We start from the raw sequence: 21193 nt of genomic DNA, 5'->3' as shown, positions 1-21193 counted from the left end.
CGGGCCTCGGCCGGTCCTCCGACCGAGGTGCTGGGACAGACCTCGGCCGGTCCTCCGACCGAGGCGCTGGGACGGGACTTGGCATGGGCCTCGGCCGGTCCTCCGACCGAGGAGCAGGGACAGGGCTTGGCATGGGCCTCGGCCGGTCCTCCGACCGAGGAGCAGGGACAGGGCTTGGCATGGGCCTCGGCCGGTCCTCCGACCGAGGAGCAGGGACAGGACTTGGCATGGGCCTCGGCCGGTCCTCCGACCGAGGAGCAGGGACAGGACTTGACATGGGCCTCGGCCGGTCCTCCGACCGAGGAGCAGGGACGGGCCTCGGACGGTCCTCCGACAGAGGTGCTGGGACAGGACTTGGCATGGGCCTCGGCCGGTCCTCCGACCGAGGTGCAGGGACGGGCCTCGGCCGGGCCGCCGACCGAGGTGCCAGGACGGGCCTCGGCCGGGCCGCCGACCGAGGTGCCGGGACGGGCCTCGGCCGGGCCTCTGACCGAGGAGCAGGGACAGGCGCCATCAGGTCCGCCGACTGACGGCCACAGGCAGGAACAGGCGCCATCAGGTCCGCCGACTGGAGGCCACAGGCAGGAACAGGCGCCATCAGGTCCGCCGACTGAAGGCCAGCGGCCGGTCCTCCGACAGAGGAGCAGGGACAGGACTTGGCATGGGCCTCGGCCGGTCCTCCGACCGAGGAGCAGGGACAGGACTTGACATGGGCCTCGGCCGGTCCTCCGACCGAGGAGCAGGGACGGGCCTCGGACGGTCCTCCGACAGAGGTGCTGGGACAGGACTTGGCATGGGCCTCGGCCGGTCCTCCGACCGAGGTGCAGGGACGGGCCTCGGCCGGGCCGCCGACCGAGGTGCCAGGACGGGCCTCGGCCGGGCCGCCGACCGAGGTGCCGGGACGGGCCTCGGCCGGGCCTCTGACCGAGGAGCAGGGACAGGCGCCATCAGGTCCGCCGACTGACGGCCACAGGCAGGAACAGGCGCCATCAGGTCCGCCGACTGGAGGCCACAGGCAGGAACAGGCGCCATCAGGTCCGCCGACTGAAGGCCAGAGGCAGGAACAGGCGCCATCAGGTCCGCCGACTGAAGGCCACAGGCAGGAACAGGCGCCATCAGGTCCGCCAACTGAAGGTCACTAGCAGGAACAGGCGCCATCAGGTCCGCCGACTGGAGGCCACAGGCAGGAACAGGCACCATCAGGTCCGCCGACTGAAGGCCACTGGCAGGTGTCGACCGGGCCGCCGACTGAAGGCCACTGGCAGGTGTCGACCGGGCCGCCGACTGAAGGCCACTGGCAGGTGTCGACCGGGCCGCCGACTGAAGGCCACTGGCAGGTGTCGACCGGGCCGCCGACTGAAGGCCACTGGCAGGTGTCGACCGGGCCGCCGACTGAAGGCCACTGGCAGGTGTCGACCGGGCCGCCGACTGAAGGCCACTGGCAGGTGTCCACCGGGCCGCCGACTGAAGGCCACTGGCAGGTGTCGACCGGGCCGACGACTGAAGGCCACTGGCAGGTGTCGACCGGGCCGCCGACTGAGGGCCACTGGCAGGTGTCGACCGGGCCGCCGACTGAGGGCCAGCTGGCATCGGCTGGGCAGCCAACATAGGAGCTGGGAATCGAGCCGGAGCTGAGGCGTGGTCTGTGGCCGGAGCTGAGGCATAAGTTTGGGCTGGAGCCCCAGAGCCTGGCTGCAGGGAGCCAGGGCGTGGACGGGCTCGTCGCTTTTTCGGTGGAGCCTGGTAGGCCAGCTGGGTTCCACAAGAAGGGGGCATTTTAGCTGAGGCATGGGCTGAGGCTGAAGAAACCAAGGCCTTTCTGAGGTTAGCCAGCTGCGCTATGAAAAGTGCGACACATGGGATTTCCTTTAACCAAGGCCTAATAGACAGTTCCTCATTGAAGCTCGCTATGGCTCTTAGCTTCTCCTCTGTGTCAGCCTCGCCACTGACAACCTCCAACAATCTGTCCCCTAGCCTACAAAGCTGTAGGCTGTAGTCTGCTGGGTCCAATTTTGGTCTGGTCATTCTGTCAGGCTTGGGGGGTTAAAGGGGGGACTATGGAAAAGGGGAAGGTGGACCCAAATGCAGTAACACACGAGAGGCAAGGCGTGGGGAAACAAAAGGCGAGCTTTTATTTAACAAAGCTGAATACAAAAACAGGAGCAGACAAAACGGGGCAGGAGGCAAATTATCAACCAAAAACAGCAAGACAAAGTAGCAAAGAAAAAGGCAAAGTTCAAATCAAAGATGCAAAATGCAAAACTCCAAAAACACATACCGTGGGGGAACAAGGAACAGACAGAGGCACAGGAACAGGAACTGGAGCATGGAGCATGGACGGACGCTGACAAGAACAATGACCAGACAGGGAGTGAAGGGAAACACACAGACTAAGTACACAGACACTGATGACAAGACGAGGAACAGGTGAGGTGGACCAACAGGTGAGGTAACGAAGGGGAGGAGCACATGAGAACATGAAGGGACCAGGGCAATGGACAGAGGGAGCCAGAGGGAACATAGGAAAAAACACAGGAGAACTTAAAGGACACATGAGGGCATGGGAAAAACAAGACACAAGACAAGATACATAGACATGGAAATCAAATACAAGAAGCCACAAGGCAAAACCAGACAAGAACACAACAGACAGATTTACAGTCATGACAGCGAGGGAAAAAGCATGAAGAAAGAGCTGACGAGCTCCGCATAGCGCATGGATGGTTAACACAGTCTAAAGCCAGACAGAATAACCTTAAGAAGCAAAAAGAAGTGAAAAAGGAAGCTGAGAAAAACCAAATCCTTTTTATGCGCAAAGAAGACAATGAGACAAACTGCAGGCAAGCGCCTGAACCTTCCCCTCTCCCATACGCGCCATTAGCTAATGCGCCTGTCGAACAAAACATTCCAGAGCCAGTTCCAGAGCCGAAACCGGCACCTGCAGCTAAGCCCTCCCTTTTGTCCAACCGTCCGCCTCTGTACCCAAAGGTTCCATCTCATAAAACTGGAAAAAGTAGCGATAGGAGGGGCCCTAGTCACACTTTGCGACCAACAGACCTCCTCCACTTACCCAACAGATACACCCCCACGAACAGCCCGGGTGGAAGCCCCAGCCTGACTGTCAGAAATCAAAAAAGTAAACCACCAGAGAAAAAAATCTTCAAATATGATAGCTGAAGAAGTGTTTCCCCAGATCCAAGTTGCCAATCCTCAGGCGGGGGGTGAGAGCCAGCCTCCAATCCTGTACGTTTTTCGTCCTTGGACCCTCGCGGAGGCCGCGAATGCTGTAGCCGGCATTCCTCCACCGGAGGATGATCCAGAGGAATGGATAAAATGTATGAGAGAGCTGATGGACTCCTACCGCTTGAATGGACAGGAAGCAGGGGAAGCTATGCAATCATCATTGAAAATTAAATGGGGGAGAGTAAAGGGTAATTACACAGGGAGAAATGGTGTAGGGACAGTGTTTGCATATCCAGCCGATGGACTGCTGGCGGGAGACTATAAAGAGGCTCTCGATGCAATAGCAACTAGAGTGAAGTCTACTTTTGCGCGCACCGTGAATTACTCTCGCATAGCTGCCATAAAACAGAAACCAGACGAGGATCCTGAGGATTTTAGGGCCCGAATGGAACCCGTGTTTCGTGCTAATAGTGGTATAGCAGTTAATGAAAATACAACTGATGCATACCAACAACAACTCAAACATGCTATTATGCATGGTTTACACCCAGATGTTGCAGGCTGGGTCCGCAAACATTTCATTGAATTTGACACCGCGGACGTTCCTACCACTATGCAGTGGGTCCACCATGCAACCAAACACTTACAAATAAATCTAAAAAATCATTGTGCCTACCACCCTCAAAGTGCAGGTCTGGTAGAAAGAACAAATGGGACTGTCAAATCTCGGTTAAAGAAATGCATGGAAGAAACAAAGAGACCATGGCCTGACTGCTTAGATCTAGTGAAATTGTACATGAGAATCACTCCGACCGATAAAGGGTTAACCCCATTTGAGATAGTTCATGGTAGGGCATTTAGACTCCCTGCTTTCTCAAAAGACCTTGAGGTATCTGAAGAAGAGACAACATTGGCAGAGCACATGAGAAAACTGTTGGACCAAAAAGATGTTTCCAAAACAAATTTACTGCCCTCTGATTCTCTTCCCCCTCCACAGGACAGCCAGAAAGTGAGGCCAGGGGACTACATATTCGTCAAAATCATCAAAAGAAAAATGTTGGTCCAGCCCACGGTGGGAGGGTCCGTACCAGGTCCTGCTAACAACACCAACAGCAGTAAAGATTGCAGAAAGGACAACTTGGATCCACCTCAGCCACTGCAAACTGCAGCCTACCTCTGTCTCAACTGGATAGTGGGGAAGTCTGGGCTACAAAGGGGGCTCTGCTATATAGCGGCAGGGCCATCTCAAACCCCAGTGAAGAAAACAACTGATTCCTGTCCTATAAGGGTGACAGAGCAAGGTGATGCAACACTTCAACCAGTGGAGGAAGAAGAGGAGGAAGGAATCCCTCTAGACCAGTGGTTCATCCACACCAATCTGCAACGACGACGACCACCACCGCCGCCCTCTAAATGGAGCTGCCCTCAATGGTGCATAGACCTCTGGGTGTTCCTTGTGGTACTGCAGTTATTGGACAAACCTGCTTTAACTCCATCCCTGACGGCATGACGGACGGAGGAGATATCTACCAAGCTCTGCAAAACCTGACCGATCTCCAAAGCTATGTGCTGGAGCAAACCCCTGGTGCTGACCCACTTCCGGACTGGATGACTGGATTCTTTAACGGCACCTGGTGGCAGGTTCTCCTAAAGGCATTGGTACCCGTGTTCGTAGTCATGCTGTTGTTCCTCTGTTTTATCTCTTGTGTGATACCCTGTATACGATCGATGTTTGAGAAAATGGTTCAACAAAGTTTTGTGCAAATGCAATTATTATCCCAAAGGTATGAGTTTGTTAATCCTCAACCTTATGCTGATTCCCGAGTGTAAAAATGTTTTACGCCTCATCTTTTTCCAATGAAGGTATTATCGAAAATGGCGACAGGAGATAATAACCTGACGAATTAAAACTACGAGCAATAAAACTGATAAACAGGGGGGAAATGTTGGAACAATTATGCTTATATTATCAGTTTCTTGCATTGCATTGATATAACCTGCTTGTCTTCCTTTATATGTTTGTGGAAATGTACCGAGCTCCTGGAAAAGTACTGCGAAGAAACACACTCACCCTCCGGCGGGACCACAAGGCCTCGAATGGCATCTTGTGTGAATAACTGATGGTGGACATCATAAGAATGTTTGTGTGAAGGATAGATGCTGAAGGCCATAGGTCCGAAAGTGTGTACGTGTACTTCTCCATCGTGCATAACAACTGTATGACTCATATGTACTGTCAAAGAGCCAATCATATACGTTTACGCCCTGTTGTAGGTGAATAAAAGATGCTTGGGGAGAGCAGCTCATGGGAACTCAGGAGCCCAGACTTTGTGTGCTGACTTCTGCTCTTCCCCTTTGCCTAGAAAGACAATCTCCGTGTCCGTGTCTCATTTCTTAACAGATTTAAACCCAACAGTTGTTTCTCCTTTTGTTCTGTCGACACATTTTGGTGATCGTGGTAGACTGTAAAAACAAAGGAAGAAGAAATTATCAGGAATTCAGTGGATTAAATAAACAAGTGTTATTCACGGGACGTGTTTTTCTCATCTTCAGTTAGCTTAACAATTTTTTTTATCATGAAAAGACTTAAAACAAGACTTTGACTAATTAATCACGTAAATTCAAATATTTAAAGCTTACTCACACAAAATTGAAATGGCCCTGAAGTCTTCAAAAGTGTGGAGATCTGTCGTAGACTGTTGTCTGGAGAAAATCAGCGGGCTGATCCTCCTCAACTGTGGTCCAAAACATGTGTTTAAGATGTTAATACTGGCTCTGGTCTCTAAAGATTATCTGGATGATGCTCCTTGACTGTGATCCAAGACACGGCTGTGAAGCTGCGGATATTAGATCTGGTCTGTAGAAAATCGGGTGCTTGCTTCTCGACTGAGGTCTAAAACACGTAGGCCTATGTGAAGCTGTGAACTCAGACCTGCCCAAAACTCTCGTGTTCCAACAGCAGAATTCTCGAGGTTTCATTCAAACTGTGTGTGTGTGTGTGTGTGTGTGTGTGTGTGTGGGTGTTTGTGTGTGTGTGTGTGTGCACCTGGTTGAATGGAATCGTGTGTCATTCTAGCTTGTTGGTTTCGGTGAATCCTCCTCAGTGAGATCACCCTTGAACCTTTAGATGAGTAGTCGTCCATGTGGTAGGCAAGCTGCAGCAGACGGTAACGCGCTCTGATTGGTTCCTTCTCAGGCCATCCATATTCACGGAACAGAATCTACACACAGAGGGCAGTTGGTCATTTTTAGATTGATTTTTTTGTCTGATTTTACTTTTTTCTCAGTCGCTTTGGTGCTTTTTTCACATCACTATTAACATTTGCACAGCAGTTAGTGCATTTCTCATAACAATTAGTGCAAACTGCAAAACCTAGTGGATAACCTGCAAAAGCACGTCACCTCACCTCACACGTCAGTATTCATGTCAATGAAACTGCCAGTGTCATCAAAATGAGAAGTCTTGACACCATCGTTTATGAACAAGATAGTCAAATGGCGTTGTCATGGTTTCATTATGACAGTTTATTCTCTCAGTGTTTTCCAATGCAAAGAAAAGGTCAGAACTCGGTGACACTACCTGAAAATGCTCAAGACAGCACTACACACTACTTGTACAGCCATTTGAAAACTACAGTAACGTTACACATTGCTGTAGTTTGGGGAGTAAGTGAGTACAAGACAATGAATACATACGTTTCACATTTTTATTGTATATGCTCTTTGCAATTCTACAGCATTGAGCAAAAGAAAAATACACTACAGTCACTTATTCAGAACAAACATAAGAGACACCCTTTTGGTAGAGCTGTGCACAAATGTGAACAATATAACAATACATATTGTAACTAAATATAGGTAAATCATTCTGGCACATCCAGACAGCCCTCTTCCACCTCTGCGAGGTTGTCTTTCAATCCTATGTGGTGCAGAGTAAAATTACAGAAATGTACAGTAAACATGAGATATTATGAGATGTTGGATTACTGTCCAATACTATACATACCTGTTTCTACGAAATGTTTGAATGATTGAATTCACGGTGGTTCTTCCAACATTTGGTTGCACCCTCCGACCAGCCTCAGCCATTATGAGGCCGTGATTGACAACATGGTCCAGAACTGTATCCCTAATTTCATTAGGAATCTGCCTATGTATTTGGCCTCTTCTCCCTCTTCCCCTGTTTTGTCCCCTTCCCCTTCCCCTTGCTCCCTGCATCCTCACCCCTCTTCCACGATGCTGACCTTCCATTTTTGTGTCACAGAATTGTAGAAATGGTACACACTATGTCCTGTTCGGTTCATATATGCTTGCCAAGTGAGGGTTCATGGGATTCATCCCTGATATGAGTGACTGTGAACAAGTGACTTGTCATTGGTTACAACTAATACTTCACACACCTCCTCATGAGTGAAAGCTGAAGTTCACCTGAGAGCAATTGTTCAATTTAGGAGACATTTCCAGGAAATAATGATAAAGAACGGTATAAAATTTGCTTGACAGAATTTGATAACTAGTTCAACAATTTTGTATGTAATGACTCAAGCAATGAAATTAAGTTTTATTGGGAGCGACTATTCAGCATCTATAAGTATAGTTCATTTTGACTGACATGACATAAGCAAATGATAATGTCATAAAACAGCAGAGAATTGTATGAAAGTAACTGATACATGTCCAAAAGCATTTGCAATTTGTTCAGAGGAAGGAGAAATTGCTACTATGATGTGCACAAATGACTAAATGTTGTGGAGGTTGAACTAATAGTTATGAGAATTTTCATTCTGATCTGAGAAAAGCACCAAAGCGACTGAGAAAAACTGTTACATGTATGTACACTAACCAGCAGTGTGACACATAAGCAGAGGATGACCGCAGCTCCAAACAGCAGTCCCCCGGTCACCAGCCAATCCGGCCTCAGTAACAGGTTGCGTCTCCGACTGATTCCCACCCTGGTCACATGACGAGGGATGGAGGGGTAGAAGGCGGCGGGCTCATAACACTGGCCACCCGCCGGCACGACCCGCACATACTGAGTAAGAACAAAAGGATGGGTCACATCGAGAGATACATTGATGTACCGTATATACATCACAGCAAGTTAGAGGGCAGAAAATCAGAAACATTTGAAGTTATTTAACAGTACAAGTGTTTGGTAGTAACCTCCCTTAGACCTAAATCAAGACATTTGTCAGGTTATGTTTTAAATTTATCATGTCTCATATAGTTTTATCAATCAGTGGACTTCAGTAAAAGTACAAAAAAGCTCATTTCAACGGCATTTTAACGTCTTGCAATCCAAGGGCTGAGAGCAAATCACAATGTGCAAATTCAAAGAGGTCCTGTGAATTGCTTTGACCACTAGCGGTGCTGTCGAGCAATATTTTGATTATTTTGAAAGTCCACCTGTAATCTGCTACAAGTGCTCCACCGGCAAATGCACAACAGCATCCTTGCACGCCATAAATAAATGATATTTGTCTCTAAATACCCTTGATAGGGTATCTTTCATGCTGATATTATTTAAAATGTAGTTACCAAATGTTTGTGCAGATTGCTGCTCAGAGAGAAAACGTACACTCCGGGCTGGCTAAAGACCACCGAAAAGAAGCTGGGAGGAGTCCAAGACAGAGTCAGCTCCTCTTTTAGCTGTCTGAATGCACCCCAGTCAAAGTCACTGTTTGTGTTGTACAAGTTGTCACTAAAAGACACAAAGTGTGGATTAAGGCAAGTGAGAGGCGAGTCAAAACACAGATTCATAGCAGTAAAAATTGATTAAACTTGTACACTTATCTGACTTACAGATCGTACTGAGGATAGTGATGTGTGTCGACAGTGAACAGTATAACTTCACCCAAGTGGAGACACACTGTGGGGTTCACCACTCCAGTTACGCTTGTTATGTCTCCCTTGGTTCCCCTCCTGCTGCTGGAGATCATCTCTCCACTTCCTTGACTCATATTTTCCACTTTGTTGAGCTCCCACAGGAGGTCAGAATCGCTTTCTACGAAAACAACAGCACGGGACCTTTATCACTGTATCATGCTTTGAATAATATTAATGTTTTAATGAAAATCCAAAAACATTGTTTTGTTGTGTCAAACCAGCTGAGCTCTGTGTGGTGACAGGGAACAGTCGCCGGAGCTCCTCTGGGAGTCTGCCGAGGAGGCCGAGGAAGCCTGCCTCTGCGATCAAGACAGGAGAGATGAAGAGGTGAGAGACAAAAAAGGAGGGGAAACACACAGAAAATCACTTAGTGGGTTCTGTCTCCACCTGTTGTCTGAACAATGTAGACAGGATGTGAGGAGTCGAGGTGGTTGTCGCACTGAAGAGTCCCCCGGGAGTCCCACTGTATGAACACCGTCTCCAGCATGCTGCCTGAGATGCCAGACACCTACACAGTGCACACACACACACAAAGACGGTGTTTTGCCTTTTATAGGTCACTGCAACACAAGAGACGTTTGTCATGGGCTTTCAACCGCTGGTGCACTAAAGACGACACTGTGCAGAGGTTTTGTAGGCATTGTCTGCCTCAGACTATGCATTATGTTTGCTCTGAGACAGTTGCAATGGAAGTATTGTGTGTATGGATATAGATATCATAAGGAGGGAGAACACTTCTTATATACAGCGGGTTTTACAATGCCAGAGAGCAAGCTTTCTTTCGGTATGTCTTGCTTTTGTTCACGAAAATCTGCCTTTTGTTCACCTGACTGTCAGAGCTCCACACTAGCTCCATTTCTCCATCCGACTGACACTGGAGCCTCAGCTCAGTAGCCGGCCTTGTTCTGCATAGGCCCCCACACGCAGCTCTTCCAGGAGGCTCTCTGCAAACGCAGAGACCCAGCTCTCCATCATAACCGCGGTAGTCTTCTGCAGATTGACACACCTGCAGGAAAGCAAAGTAAAGCTATGATCATCTCACGTCATCTCTAATCCTTTTTTAAAACCAAGCTAATATTAGTAATTGTTTTCACTGTCAGTGTATATTTTTCTCATTTAGAAATCATGCCGCATTCTCAGCTCGGTTTTGACTGTGTAACTCGGTGAAAGGTCATCTGCACCAAGGACTGCTATAGAAGACAGTGACAAAAATAAACACTGCATGGGGAGGACAGTCAGAGGAAACTGCTCTGTGGTTAAATATTAAATGAGGCTAATACAAGTCTGTACTGGATAAAGTATATTCAGGTTCATGGAGGAAAGGTCAAAGACATCTAGGTTGTACTCATTAGCCCCGTCTGTGATAGTGTAGTAGTAGAGTCTGTTTTTCACTCTGCTCTGTAAACGGATCAAAGTTTGCAACTTATCTTTTGATCAAAAATCAAAATCTCCAGAAGCAAACTCATCCCAACATACACATGCATGTAACAAGAACCTTTTGACATAAGACATGACAGAAAGTTGATTTCATAGCAATAAACGTTATGTCATAGCAATATAAGTATAGCATACGTTTTTAAGCAAATATAATTTGTATGGCAGCGTATTTCTTCCTTGAGTGCCACCCAGACAGACCTTGGAATGAGGTTCCTGTGTTTTGTGAATGACATGCCCCTTACCTTTGCTCTACTTTAGTATGTGCATCTGTTTGTGATATGATTGCATAAGGTCTGACCTGCTGCTGACAGTGAAGTAACCACTGATATCTGTCCAGACAGTCTCCATGCTGTGTACGTGTCTTTCCGTCTCTGCAGACATCGTACAGTTTGTGTTCACACATGTCTCCGTTCTTGGAAGGCTGGTAGCCGATGGTACAGTGGCATCGCCCATCACTGGACTGAGAGAAAAGGCAGCAGGGTTCAAACACTGTGTTGTATAATACATCTATCTATCTATCTATCTATCTATCTGTCTATCTGTCTATCTGTCTATCTATCTATCTATCCCTCCCTCCTCTCTCTTCATCGATTCCTTCACCACTTTCCTACTTCCTTCTTTCATCCTTCCTTCTTTTGTTCATCAGCTCCTACATCTGTTCTCCTTTCCTTTGATACCCTCATGTTTGTCCTTCCTTCCTTCCCTCATTCCTTCGGCCCCTTCCTCCAGACCTTCATTGACACCTTACTCTTAATTCCTTCCTTTCCTTCTTGCATTGTTTTCCTTATGTTTTTCATTCCTTTCTCCCTTGATTGATACCTTCATCTTTTATCCTTTTATTACCTCCTTCATCACATCATGGATTCCTTCATCTGGGTTTTGTTCCTTCCTTCCTTAACTAACTTACTTAACCTTTATCCATTTTTTACCATCTTTTCTTCCTTTTTTCATGGATTCCATCATATATATATCCCTTCTCTCCTTTCATTTTTTTATTCCTGTATTGATTCCAACATATTTTTTCTTATTTGTTTCCTCCACTGATTCCCTCATGTTTGTCCTTCCTTCACCCTTTTCCTTCCTTTCTTCCTATCCTCCCTTTAAGTCATTCATACAAGATGCTACAGTCAAAGAAAAAAATCTCATTCTCCTTCTTATGAGCTGATGAGTGGAGGGCTCAACACCTGTGCAGGCTGCATCAGACTAGGAAACAAGACCCTTCTGCGAGGGAACTTGATCTAGAGCTCTTTCAGCTGGAAGCTACAGATTGTTCCTTCTAAAGTTTCAGAGGGACAGTGAGGAAGCTACTCTCTTATTAGCGTGTGCACTGTACCAGGACACAAGTATAACAGAAAAATAAATCATAGGCTTGATAAATAATGGTCAGTAGGAACAGTAGAACTACACAATCACATAGAGACACCCGAGGAAACACACATGTTGCAGCGATGAATGGGTTGATCCTGCTACTGCATGGTGTGAAAACACAGTGTCACCTGGAAGCTCTGTCCCTCTCCCGGGCAGACGCAGGAGTCCTGGCCAGACAGAGGCTGCTGAGCTGCAGGGCCACAGGGCAGGTAGGCAGGCAGACCTGGTCTGGGACAGTAGTGGTGAGGAGGACACTTCAGACAGCTGTCGATGGACACAGCACCAGCGGTTGGTCCGTATGTTCCCTTTGGACAGGGGACTGGAGTGAAGCTCCCTAAAGGACAGTAGAAACCTATAAGGAAAATAAAATTATGTCAGGAGAGGTCGTTTAACATATGCAGGAACAACTTATACAGTCAGGATAGCCTACCTGGCTGGCAGGGCTTCCTTTCCTGGAACTGTTGGCTGTTACCCTGAACAAGGGTAAGGAGCAAGGCACTCAGACCCCACACACACACTTGAAACTCTTGCATCTGCATATCCTGAGCATGGTTTATATGTCCAGCCGCTAAAGTAAAAGCCCGGTGCAGTAACCCAGCAGATATCCAGTCTCAGGAGGAAAAGTTCTCATCCAGGATCTGTAATTATTCTCTTGGTTTCCTGCCTTGCCTTTCATCACGACCAACAAAGTGAAGATATTCCGTCGCAACATCACTCCCCTGATAAACCTCTCCCGCACACACACATGACCTCATCTGCCTGTTGGTAGACAGAGCTGCGAGCTAAGTAGAGAGCTGGTTAGTCTGCATAACTTTCAATGGCCCGCTGAAAGATTTATGAGGCCCGGGAGGTAAGGTGACAGTGAGAGTGGAGGGTGGTAAGCAGAAGTGAAAACAGAGAGTACAGCTGCATGGCGCTGCCGGATCACATTACTGCATTTGTTCTTCTCAATCCAACCGTGAAACTGATTAATGATTTGGCTCCCAATGTGCATCAACACAGCTTTGCTTTGGAGGAGTCTGCTTAGCACCATGTCTGTCAGAGCAGCTGCTTAGTTCCCATCTCTGCTCAAACATAGCCCCTGGCTTTATGCAAGCTAGCTGCAACTTTGTGAGTATAATTAATGTTGTTTATTTGTGTTTACTTGTTGATATAGGCTTAAAATCTTGTGGCAGGCATAATACGGCTGTGGTCAAGGTCTGTGAGGCCCATACACTAATTGACATAAGTGGTCATTTGAATCAATAAACATTTTAACTGCAAGTTAATGCTGTATAATTATAGTATAGCCAACAAAAATATTTATCTCATGCGTTTATTAATGGATGCAACCTGTATCTGATACAAGCATGTGCTTTATTTGGTTAAAATCAAAGAACTAAATAAATAAATGTTTAGAGAGTAAGAGAGGATTAAAGGTTCCATAGAAACCTTTGACCATTATACAGGCCATCTGAAGATAATCTCTGCACGCCTCCAAGGTAATAACCAAGGTTAGATCGTTGCTCTTTGCTCTATATTGAAATGAACCAGGACACCCAGCCCTTAGCTTAGCTGTCTCGTCATTTCACACAGTCTGACTCTGACATTACACCAGTGACACAAGATCATAGATACAGAAAATGAGTATAATCTGGTACCGCTTCCATGGAATGGAAGCTGACATGGGTATGGCTATGGGTATCTGTAGAAAAATATTTCAAGCTTTCATTGAAAACAAGGGCGAAAGTCCAAATACAAAACCCAAAAGTATTAAACCCAAAAGGCAAGCAACAAAGGCAGGCAGGATCGGGTTGCAAAAAGAAAAATTCTAACAACAAAACAGAAATCAACTAGTGTAAAACTAAAAAAAGCAGATGGAAAACAAGGAACACAGGAGGCAATGCAGGTTAACACGAATAGAGCACGGAACCAGAGGACAGATAAGACAATGAAAATTAAATATATGTATTCATTGATGCTTATATCTCAAGAATAAAAAAGGGCTTATAAGTGAGTTATGCCATGGCAACACATCACTGAATAAGTACACTGCAGGCAATGTGAAACAACAACAAGACAAATGAGCTGTGAATTGAATTAACTGCCTGGAAACACAGTCTACCAACGTCCGGACTTGGAGAGACTTCTGTTGGAAAAACTTGATTAGCCTTTTTTTTGTTGTTTTTTTCCACTCCCAAACAGATGTCTGTACAAATTGGCAGTAAGCAATGTTGCTGGAGGGAATGTGGAGAGATGCTGGTTGAGCTTGCTCATGTTTTCTGGTCTTTTCCCTTTAGACATTCAGACTTTCTCTAGGGCAACTGCAACAGGCAAATCAAAAACTCTGGGTTTTAGGATCAGTAGCCAGGAACAGCCCACAGAAATAGCTGGGCCTCTGAAAAGGTCCATTGAACGGGACAAAATGCTTTATTCCTATCTCTCTGTCTCTCTCTCTCTCTCTCTCTCTCTCTCTCTCTCTCTCTCTCTCTCTCTCTCTCTGTAAGTATCACCATCATCCTTTTTTCTCACAGGTAATAGTGGCACATTCACTGATTCTACCTTATGCCATGGGCTCCCCTCCCCACCCTTAATGTGCGACCCTGTCAGTAGCCTGCCAGATTCACATCGTCTATCTTGGACGTATCCTTGACACGCTCAGTAAAGACCATTGCAAAATAACTGGCTTCTGAAATCTGCTCTACATCTGGCCTCTTTGTCAATACTGTAAAACAGCCACATCTTCTCGAACAGATGACTCGATAAGAATTGGGTGCCAAAACTGTGTGGAAAAGCTGCTTTAATTTAACTAATGAGGCAGAACGCTCATAATTATTGGGTTTACCAGTTAGGTAAATCAGCCTTCATTTACTGTTCACCCCATGATCTTTCCTTTTATTTATGTGTCTTTTTGCAGTAATATGTAAAAATTCATAAATAAAATGTTATGAAATGCCATTTTTTTTCAGTATTCTCACACTAAATTAGTGCCTGCGTGCATGTGCATTCATGCTTACATACAGTATGTGTAGAACTATCCCTTTTGTTAGCACACATGTTAACAGTGCACAATAAAGTGTAGGTGAAGACATTTTAGTCAGAAGAGAAAGATCTTTACTGATTGATAAACAGAATAAAGAACAAGACAGTTTCATACTGTTTTACTTTGTTTATATTTGGTGGACGCTGCCACCTTTCTAGCTTCAAACAGTATTCTAGGGACCTTATATTCCTCTGATAACAGCTTTTTTTATTTAGTTATGGAAAAAAAATACTTTTGAATTCCTATTGTAAGTGAGTTTGGATTTCATCTCAAAACTACATACTGCCCCTTTAATGTTGCTAACTGGCCACAGAAAGCAGTCAACAGTGCTGTTTTTATGTACAGTAGAAAAAGTCTCAATAACTCCACTCTGTTATTGTATTGAAATAAATGTTGGACTTTGGATAATTGGAATAACCTACATATTTCATCATGGTCGCCATGGACTATGATCCTCCAGTGACGCCTCGCTGCTTATCTAACTGAGCAGCAATAAACTTTCACCCACATTTACATGTCACTCGTGAAGAAAATCCTCCACATCACATTCATGAATACACTGCAGGTCAATGAGATCATTGGGAACATGAAGCCATTTAATCAACAATGCAGACAAACACATAACACGCTATGAATGAGCGTAAAGACTCAACAATGCACTTCGCGTTGACTCTCGCACTGACTTTTGTCTTGTTTTTTTTACATAATCAGACGTGTTTACTCTGGCTGTTTTTGTCCTGACTGAAAGCACAAACACTGGTGTTTTTAAACTGATTGTCAAGCATCCAAAACAATCGCTGATAATCAAGGTTCTGTGATCTGCTGACTTTCTAGGTCGCTCTGATAAACTTCAACCATTTTCCTTTTTTTCATTCAGATTAAGAGTCCAAAAGCTTTGCAGAGAATCTTTCTGTATCATTACTTTAACAGCGTTTTTATCTTGTTTCAGTATCTTTATTCTTATTCTCTCAGAGAAACCCGCAATACTTTCCCCCTTTAAGACTCTTTCTGATGGAGGCTTGTGCTCACTTGCATGACATAATTCCCTTAAAGCCGTGCTGCAAGAATGCTGATAAGTTTTATGAAGGTTCACATCTGTTGTATGCGCGCGCGCGCGCGCGTGTGTGTGTGTGTGTGTGTGTGTGTGTGTGCGTAGCTCTGTGTGTGTAAGCATGTTGTGTTCTGTCGTCAGTGTGACCCTCCACGTGTTGACTGTTGACACAGGCAGAGTTTGGGCTGCCGCTCTGATAACAAGGGCCTTTATAAATCAGAGGGGAGGAGAAGTCACTCTGCAGAAACCCTGATCCTCAGGTAAAGACCTGCCACTTCCCACATATTGAGCTTTCTGTCTTTAGAGTGAGAGGGAAATGTATTGATGGAAATGTTCAGTATTTAGTCAGTCATTTGTTCATTCTAATAAGACATTCTCATGTGTTTCCTTGATCTGTTCCTTTCACAGAACAATGAACATGCATCTAAAAGTCGTGATCTTCGTCCTGTCATTCTTGACAACTTCAGGTATACATCACTCCTCATGTGCTGTTTGATACCCTTTTATTTGCTTGCATTTCTCTTTTTAATGTATTCTTTATGTGTCTGTATAGCATTCCCACTCCACCGTAAGAGCAGGGACGCAAACTTGAGTGATTTGAAGGCCAACCAGGCTCATGATAAGACGGACCTCACAAAGGATGTGGAGTAAGTTGGCCTCACCAAGTACTGCTCAAGACAAAGGTTAAGGTCAAGGTGAAATATTTAAAGAGAATATCTAAAAACTTTCTAAATTAGTGTTTTTGTCTTTGCTCAGCAAAATCTACAAGATCCACATAGACAGCAGCAACCTTTACAGCCAAGACGACCGCAGCGGAAACCCTGTGGCAGAAGAGATGCAACGCAAACTCAACATGGAGTCAGAGCGTCTGCGTGTCCGTCTGCGCCAAGAGCTGGCCGAGCTGCAGCAGAGGCTGTCCTTGTCTCCGACCCACCTCAGCTCCACCCTGACCAGCATGAGAGAGCGCCTAGCTCCTCTCACCCAGCAGCTCCAGAGCTCTCTCAGCAGCAGCACCCAAGACCTGTGTGGCCAGCTGAGACTCTATCTGCAGGGCCTTGAGACAGCAGAGGCCCAGACAGAGGCCGGTCCGGCTCTCTACGTGGAAGCCTTCAACTGGATGAGCCAGTCCCTGGAGCACAGCAGCTCCAAGGTGGCCGACGTCTTCAGCGACTTCCATGCAAAAACTGTCGGGGAGATTGAACATCTGAAAGAGATGAGCGCTGGTGAGGAGGACCTCTGGCAGGAAATTAGCTCCAGGCTGGGACAGGAAGTGAGTTCTCTCAGAGTGGAGGCACAGAACAGGGTCGGGGCTCTCAAAGCAGAGCTTGCTGCCCTGCTACAAACTGCACAGCCTCGTCAGGCTGACCTGACAGCCAGTATGGAGCAGTTCTGCCAAAATACAGCTCTGCAGGGCCAAGTGTTTGAGGCCCGGATGGAGAGGCTGTTTCAGGGGCTGGAGGAGGAGCTGGAGGTCAAGAGAGCCTCCAGCCTGTCTCCTTCTTCTTCTTCGTTTTCCTCATCATCTATACAGCCAGGCGACTCTTTGCAGGAGGACTTCTCAGTTAAGCTCTCGGCTCTGATCGAAGACATTCTGCATTCAGTGCAGTGACAGAGACAACTGAACTAAGGTGATTCTTGTCAATGAATTTCGCTTGTTGTTTGAAATTGTCCCAGCAAAGTAAGTAGCGTGTAAATATTTTTGAATGTATGGTTTTGATTGATGTATTTGTTTCATTCTGTGTGTAAATGAATGTATAAATAAATGTCAGTATATATTTACCGTGCCATGTAAAAAGAGGCTGCTTTTGGAAAGTAAAGTTGATACAAATTACCATTTTTTTTTTACGTCTTGTGATTTTTTTAACCATGCGATATAAATATAAAATACAGAGTGCACCAACACCAACGTGATTTCAAACATTTTATTTATAAATCTGTACAAAATATAGAAACAGGTCTGACTTTCAAACTGCAGAGTGTGATGTGCTGGAAAAAAATCTTACTGAATTGAGATTATGTACAAGATACCACAAAAAAATAACCATTACAAATGCATATATAAAATATATTATATAAAATACTGAAAATATACAGTTCTTTAATTGCTTCTATAGTTTATGTTCCTTTTTTACCTTTGTTCCCTCACAATCAATAAATGACTGCTGAATGCAGGAAGTGTAGACAGAAATAGTTACATAAGACACCAGTGTATTTCCTTAGTTTCTAAGGTCACCTAGTAAAGGGCGTTCGATTATCACTGAAAAATCACAACAGGGTCAGATTTGATGTCTGTTTGCCAGTCCACCTGTCAGTCAAAGGCATGAGGTAATCCTCCCACCCAGTAAAACTTCTTCAGGATGAACCAGCCTCCCAGAACAAGCAGGACGGCAGCAGCCGAGCCGAACACCACCCCCACCGCCAGGCCCGTCATGTCCACGCCATCTCCCTCTGATGCCGCGCCGCTACCTGTAGCGCGCGGGGGGGGGGGATTGATGAGAGATCACGTTTTAGGTTGTTGTGAAATCCTCAAACACATCAAGATGCATTTCATGAATAATCAGAAATACTCACTGTAGGCAGCAGAAAATGGCCTGTCTTTATTAGAAGGAGAAAAGAAAGAGAGTGAGTGAAACAGTCAGCTTCTTCATCATGGTTCACTGCAGCAGTGCTGTGGTCTATATTGGGACTTACCTTCATCGGCCACGTAAAGAGGTCCGACAGATACAGTGGCAGAATCGGTGGTTTCCTTTCCGAAAGGAGTCAGAGATCTTCTTCTTCTGTTGTTATTATTACAAGCCTGAAAAACAATCCGGCTGGGTTTAGTTTGATGTTTCATATGATGTAAAACTAGTGCCTATATGATATTCATGTTACAGTGAAGAAATTATAGAGTTTGGGTTAGTTACTGAGGGAAGTAGGAAAAAAAAACATACTGATCAATTTTTTTCTCTCCTGTGCTTATGACCCCAGAAGAGGTGAAAATAAAGATTAGCCAGCATGATTCACCTGTTTTCACAAATGGAAAAAAGTAATATAGAAAAATGATCCTGGCCAAACTTTGTGGGGGGTTTTTTTATATGGAAAAATATTATTCAAGCAAAACCTTTTATGAAACATGTTTCAAATGTTTCAAAAAATCTTTTATGTAATAAACATGGAAGACAAAAAAAAAAATTAGGCGGTTGTTTCCCCTCTCTTTATCTACATTTCCTGTCATCTCCCCACTCTTCTTATAAATGTTCCTCCACACACTTAAGCAATGTTATCAGTAGCAACTGTTCTGTGTTTTGGGTTCATTGAGTCTGGCTCCTAAGATGCTTGACTGTTGAAGTTTTGTACATATATTCAGATCCTTGCCTTTAAAGGTTACTTTACTTTCCCTGATGTCATGTGTACTTGACTTACAGACAGCAGCTCTTGACATTTGGTGGGCTCGCACAGTCTCAGTATGCAGTGCAGATAGATGCTGGACTTCGGCTGGTCACGGTGCTTGACAAAGCGGAACGTCTCGAAGTTAAACCGGGCCACCTTGGAAAGGCCGTTGCTCGTCATAGATGTCTTTTGGTCCACCACACAGCTATATTGGAGAATTAGATATAAGTTTACACTTTCTTTAAAGCCGACTTGGAGATGACTTCAGCCTCATGTGTATGTGTGCTTCCATACCCGATGAAGAAGTCGTGCTGCTGTCTGTTCGACACGTTGTAAGCAGAGGAAGTAGCAAAGCAGCGGTCCAGCAGTACATTGAAACTGAAAACAGGACAGCAGGCCAATGACTTTGCCAAGAAATACACTGTGCTCATTTTTTTTAATCAATATTTGTTTTCAGATAAACCGATTCACTACGAGCACCCACTCGTTCCAAGTGGGCCACGCTTACTTACTTTCCTGTGAGGTTTTCAGCCTTGACCTCCACATAGATCCTGACTCGTAGGTCAAGTCCTGTTGTGGGGACCACTAAGGGGTGGACATAGCTGCTGTCCTGGAGAAACAAGAGGTCATGGTAGAGTAAATCATGAGAGATAGCTCAGTAGTGTGTCCGAGGCAACTCAATCCAACATTGTACTTACATTATAAACACCTATTTTCAGCGTGTCGATGAAGGTTCCGTTATTGTCTTTGGTCGCCACAGAAACAGAGGAGCTAAAAAATAATGGAGAGGACAATCACTTTTTTTCATGTGCTCAGATGTTTACTTAAATTATAATCATCCAAATATCTTTTTTTGCACAATGCATGTTTTTTTAAAAAGATTGCGAGGTACTCACGCCACAATCTGTGTGTTGTTGATTAGGTACTCCAGCGGGTAGCGGCAGGAGAAGTGATAGTAGAGATCTGTGGAGTAGCTGATCAGCCCCTGGTCAGATCTGGGTGTGTCTATGTACCCAGTGATGATAACTGACTGGATACTTGAGAAGCCACTGAAGGGACCCGCTGGATCTGGGGTCTCATCCACAATCTGCACGAGACAACAAAAAACACAGCCGTTGCAATGTCCTCCTCTTCTTGCCACATAACTCTGAATAGAGCGCTTGAATACATAGATACTTTCTGACCTGCAGAGATTGACGACAGGGGTTATCCTGACTGTGGTTAACAGGGAGCTGGTAACGGATGATGGGAGGGTTCACACTGGTGTCGAGAGAGCCCAGGCACTCCGTGGTGTTGTGGTTCCCGTTCAGAGCCAGGTCGGTGGTGTTGAAGCCTGACCACTGGGCCGTGCACAGGTTGATCTCCAGGGTGATCACACTGGTGCCACAGTCGACAGTCAGGTCCGAGTTTTCTATAAAGGTTGAGTGAAACCAGTTATGAGTTATAACATTGCTGGAAACATTTGGGCTAATGTAAGCGCATAACTCAACGACAAAATATACGACAAATGTCCAGTAGTTTTAAAACATTTGAATGCAGAAACGTTTCCTACCTGGCGTCCGCTCATACACAGAGGAGCAGTTGTAGAGACACTGAGCAGGATGCAGCAGCACCACCAGCAGAGGGAGGCAAAGGTAAAGAGTCATGCTGTCTGCAGGAGATAGAGGAATTCTGTATTGAGATGGAGAAAAAAATAACAGTAAGGATAATTGAAAAACAACAACAAGAAAATAGCCCTGGAAAAAGATTTTCAACTTAGTCAAAGCAGATTGTGATTTATGTCACTATAATTTAAGTCTCAGATTCTCCTGAAACCCATTAGATTCCAATGTTTCACTAATTCGCATCCACTGCAATTGAAATAATCTGTGAAT

The 21193-nt window shown here is 45.6% G+C and overlaps 3 protein-coding genes across 12 annotated transcripts in view; 1 reads left to right on the top strand and 2 right to left on the bottom strand.

The window, feature by feature from the left end:
• The window catches only part of LOC115574093 (uncharacterized), a 41618-nt gene extending 28863 nt beyond the window's left edge, over positions 1 to 12755 (bottom strand). For all 10 annotated transcript variants that reach the window (XM_030405373.1, XM_030405340.1, XM_030405385.1 and 7 more), the window contains exons 1-10: positions 12305 to 12755; positions 12003 to 12226; positions 10805 to 10966; positions 9896 to 10075; positions 9457 to 9577; positions 9288 to 9368; positions 8986 to 9187; positions 8722 to 8884; positions 8027 to 8215; positions 6230 to 6404 (exon numbers count right to left, since the gene is read on the bottom strand). In XM_030405373.1, the coding sequence (XP_030261233.1) occupies positions 6230 to 6404; positions 8027 to 8215; positions 8722 to 8884; positions 8986 to 9187; positions 9288 to 9368; positions 9457 to 9577; positions 9896 to 10075; positions 10805 to 10966; positions 12003 to 12226; positions 12305 to 12413 (1606 nt within the window). In that variant the 5' untranslated portion in view covers positions 12414 to 12755. The remainder of the gene's footprint in view (positions 1 to 6229; positions 6405 to 8026; positions 8216 to 8721; positions 8885 to 8985; positions 9188 to 9287; positions 9369 to 9456; positions 9578 to 9895; positions 10076 to 10804; positions 10967 to 12002; positions 12227 to 12304) is intronic.
• A 3369-nt stretch (positions 12756 to 16124) lies between these two features.
• Positions 16125 to 17781, top strand: LOC115595906 (uncharacterized). Its single transcript, XM_030440760.1, has 4 exons — positions 16125 to 16207; positions 16356 to 16414; positions 16501 to 16594; positions 16704 to 17781. The coding sequence occupies exons 2-4, from the start codon at positions 16360 to 16362 to the stop codon at positions 17554 to 17556; spliced, it is 1002 nt and encodes a 333-aa protein (XP_030296620.1). The 5' UTR covers positions 16125 to 16207; positions 16356 to 16359; the 3' UTR covers positions 17557 to 17781.
• Positions 17782 to 17838: 57 nt separating this feature from the next.
• On the bottom strand, positions 17839 to 20981 carry LOC115595897 (zona pellucida-like domain-containing protein 1). Its single transcript, XM_030440750.1, has 10 exons — positions 20872 to 20981; positions 20504 to 20730; positions 20216 to 20406; positions 20018 to 20090; positions 19832 to 19929; positions 19614 to 19697; positions 19353 to 19524; positions 18639 to 18744; positions 18519 to 18542; positions 17839 to 18413 (listed from the first exon to the last, which is right to left on the bottom strand). Exons 1-10 carry the CDS (start codon positions 20963 to 20965, stop codon positions 18256 to 18258), a joined length of 1227 nt encoding a protein of 408 aa, XP_030296610.1. The 5' UTR covers positions 20966 to 20981; the 3' UTR covers positions 17839 to 18255.
• Positions 20982 to 21193: the final 212 nt, after the last annotated feature.

The sequence above is a fragment of the Sparus aurata genome, chromosome 2 (assembly GCF_900880675.1).
Source record: "Sparus aurata chromosome 2, fSpaAur1.1, whole genome shotgun sequence".
NCBI lineage: Eukaryota > Metazoa > Chordata > Actinopteri > Spariformes > Sparidae > Sparus > Sparus aurata.
Note: the sequence above shows the minus strand (reverse complement) of the source record. Positions and strands in the feature narration are given on the sequence as shown.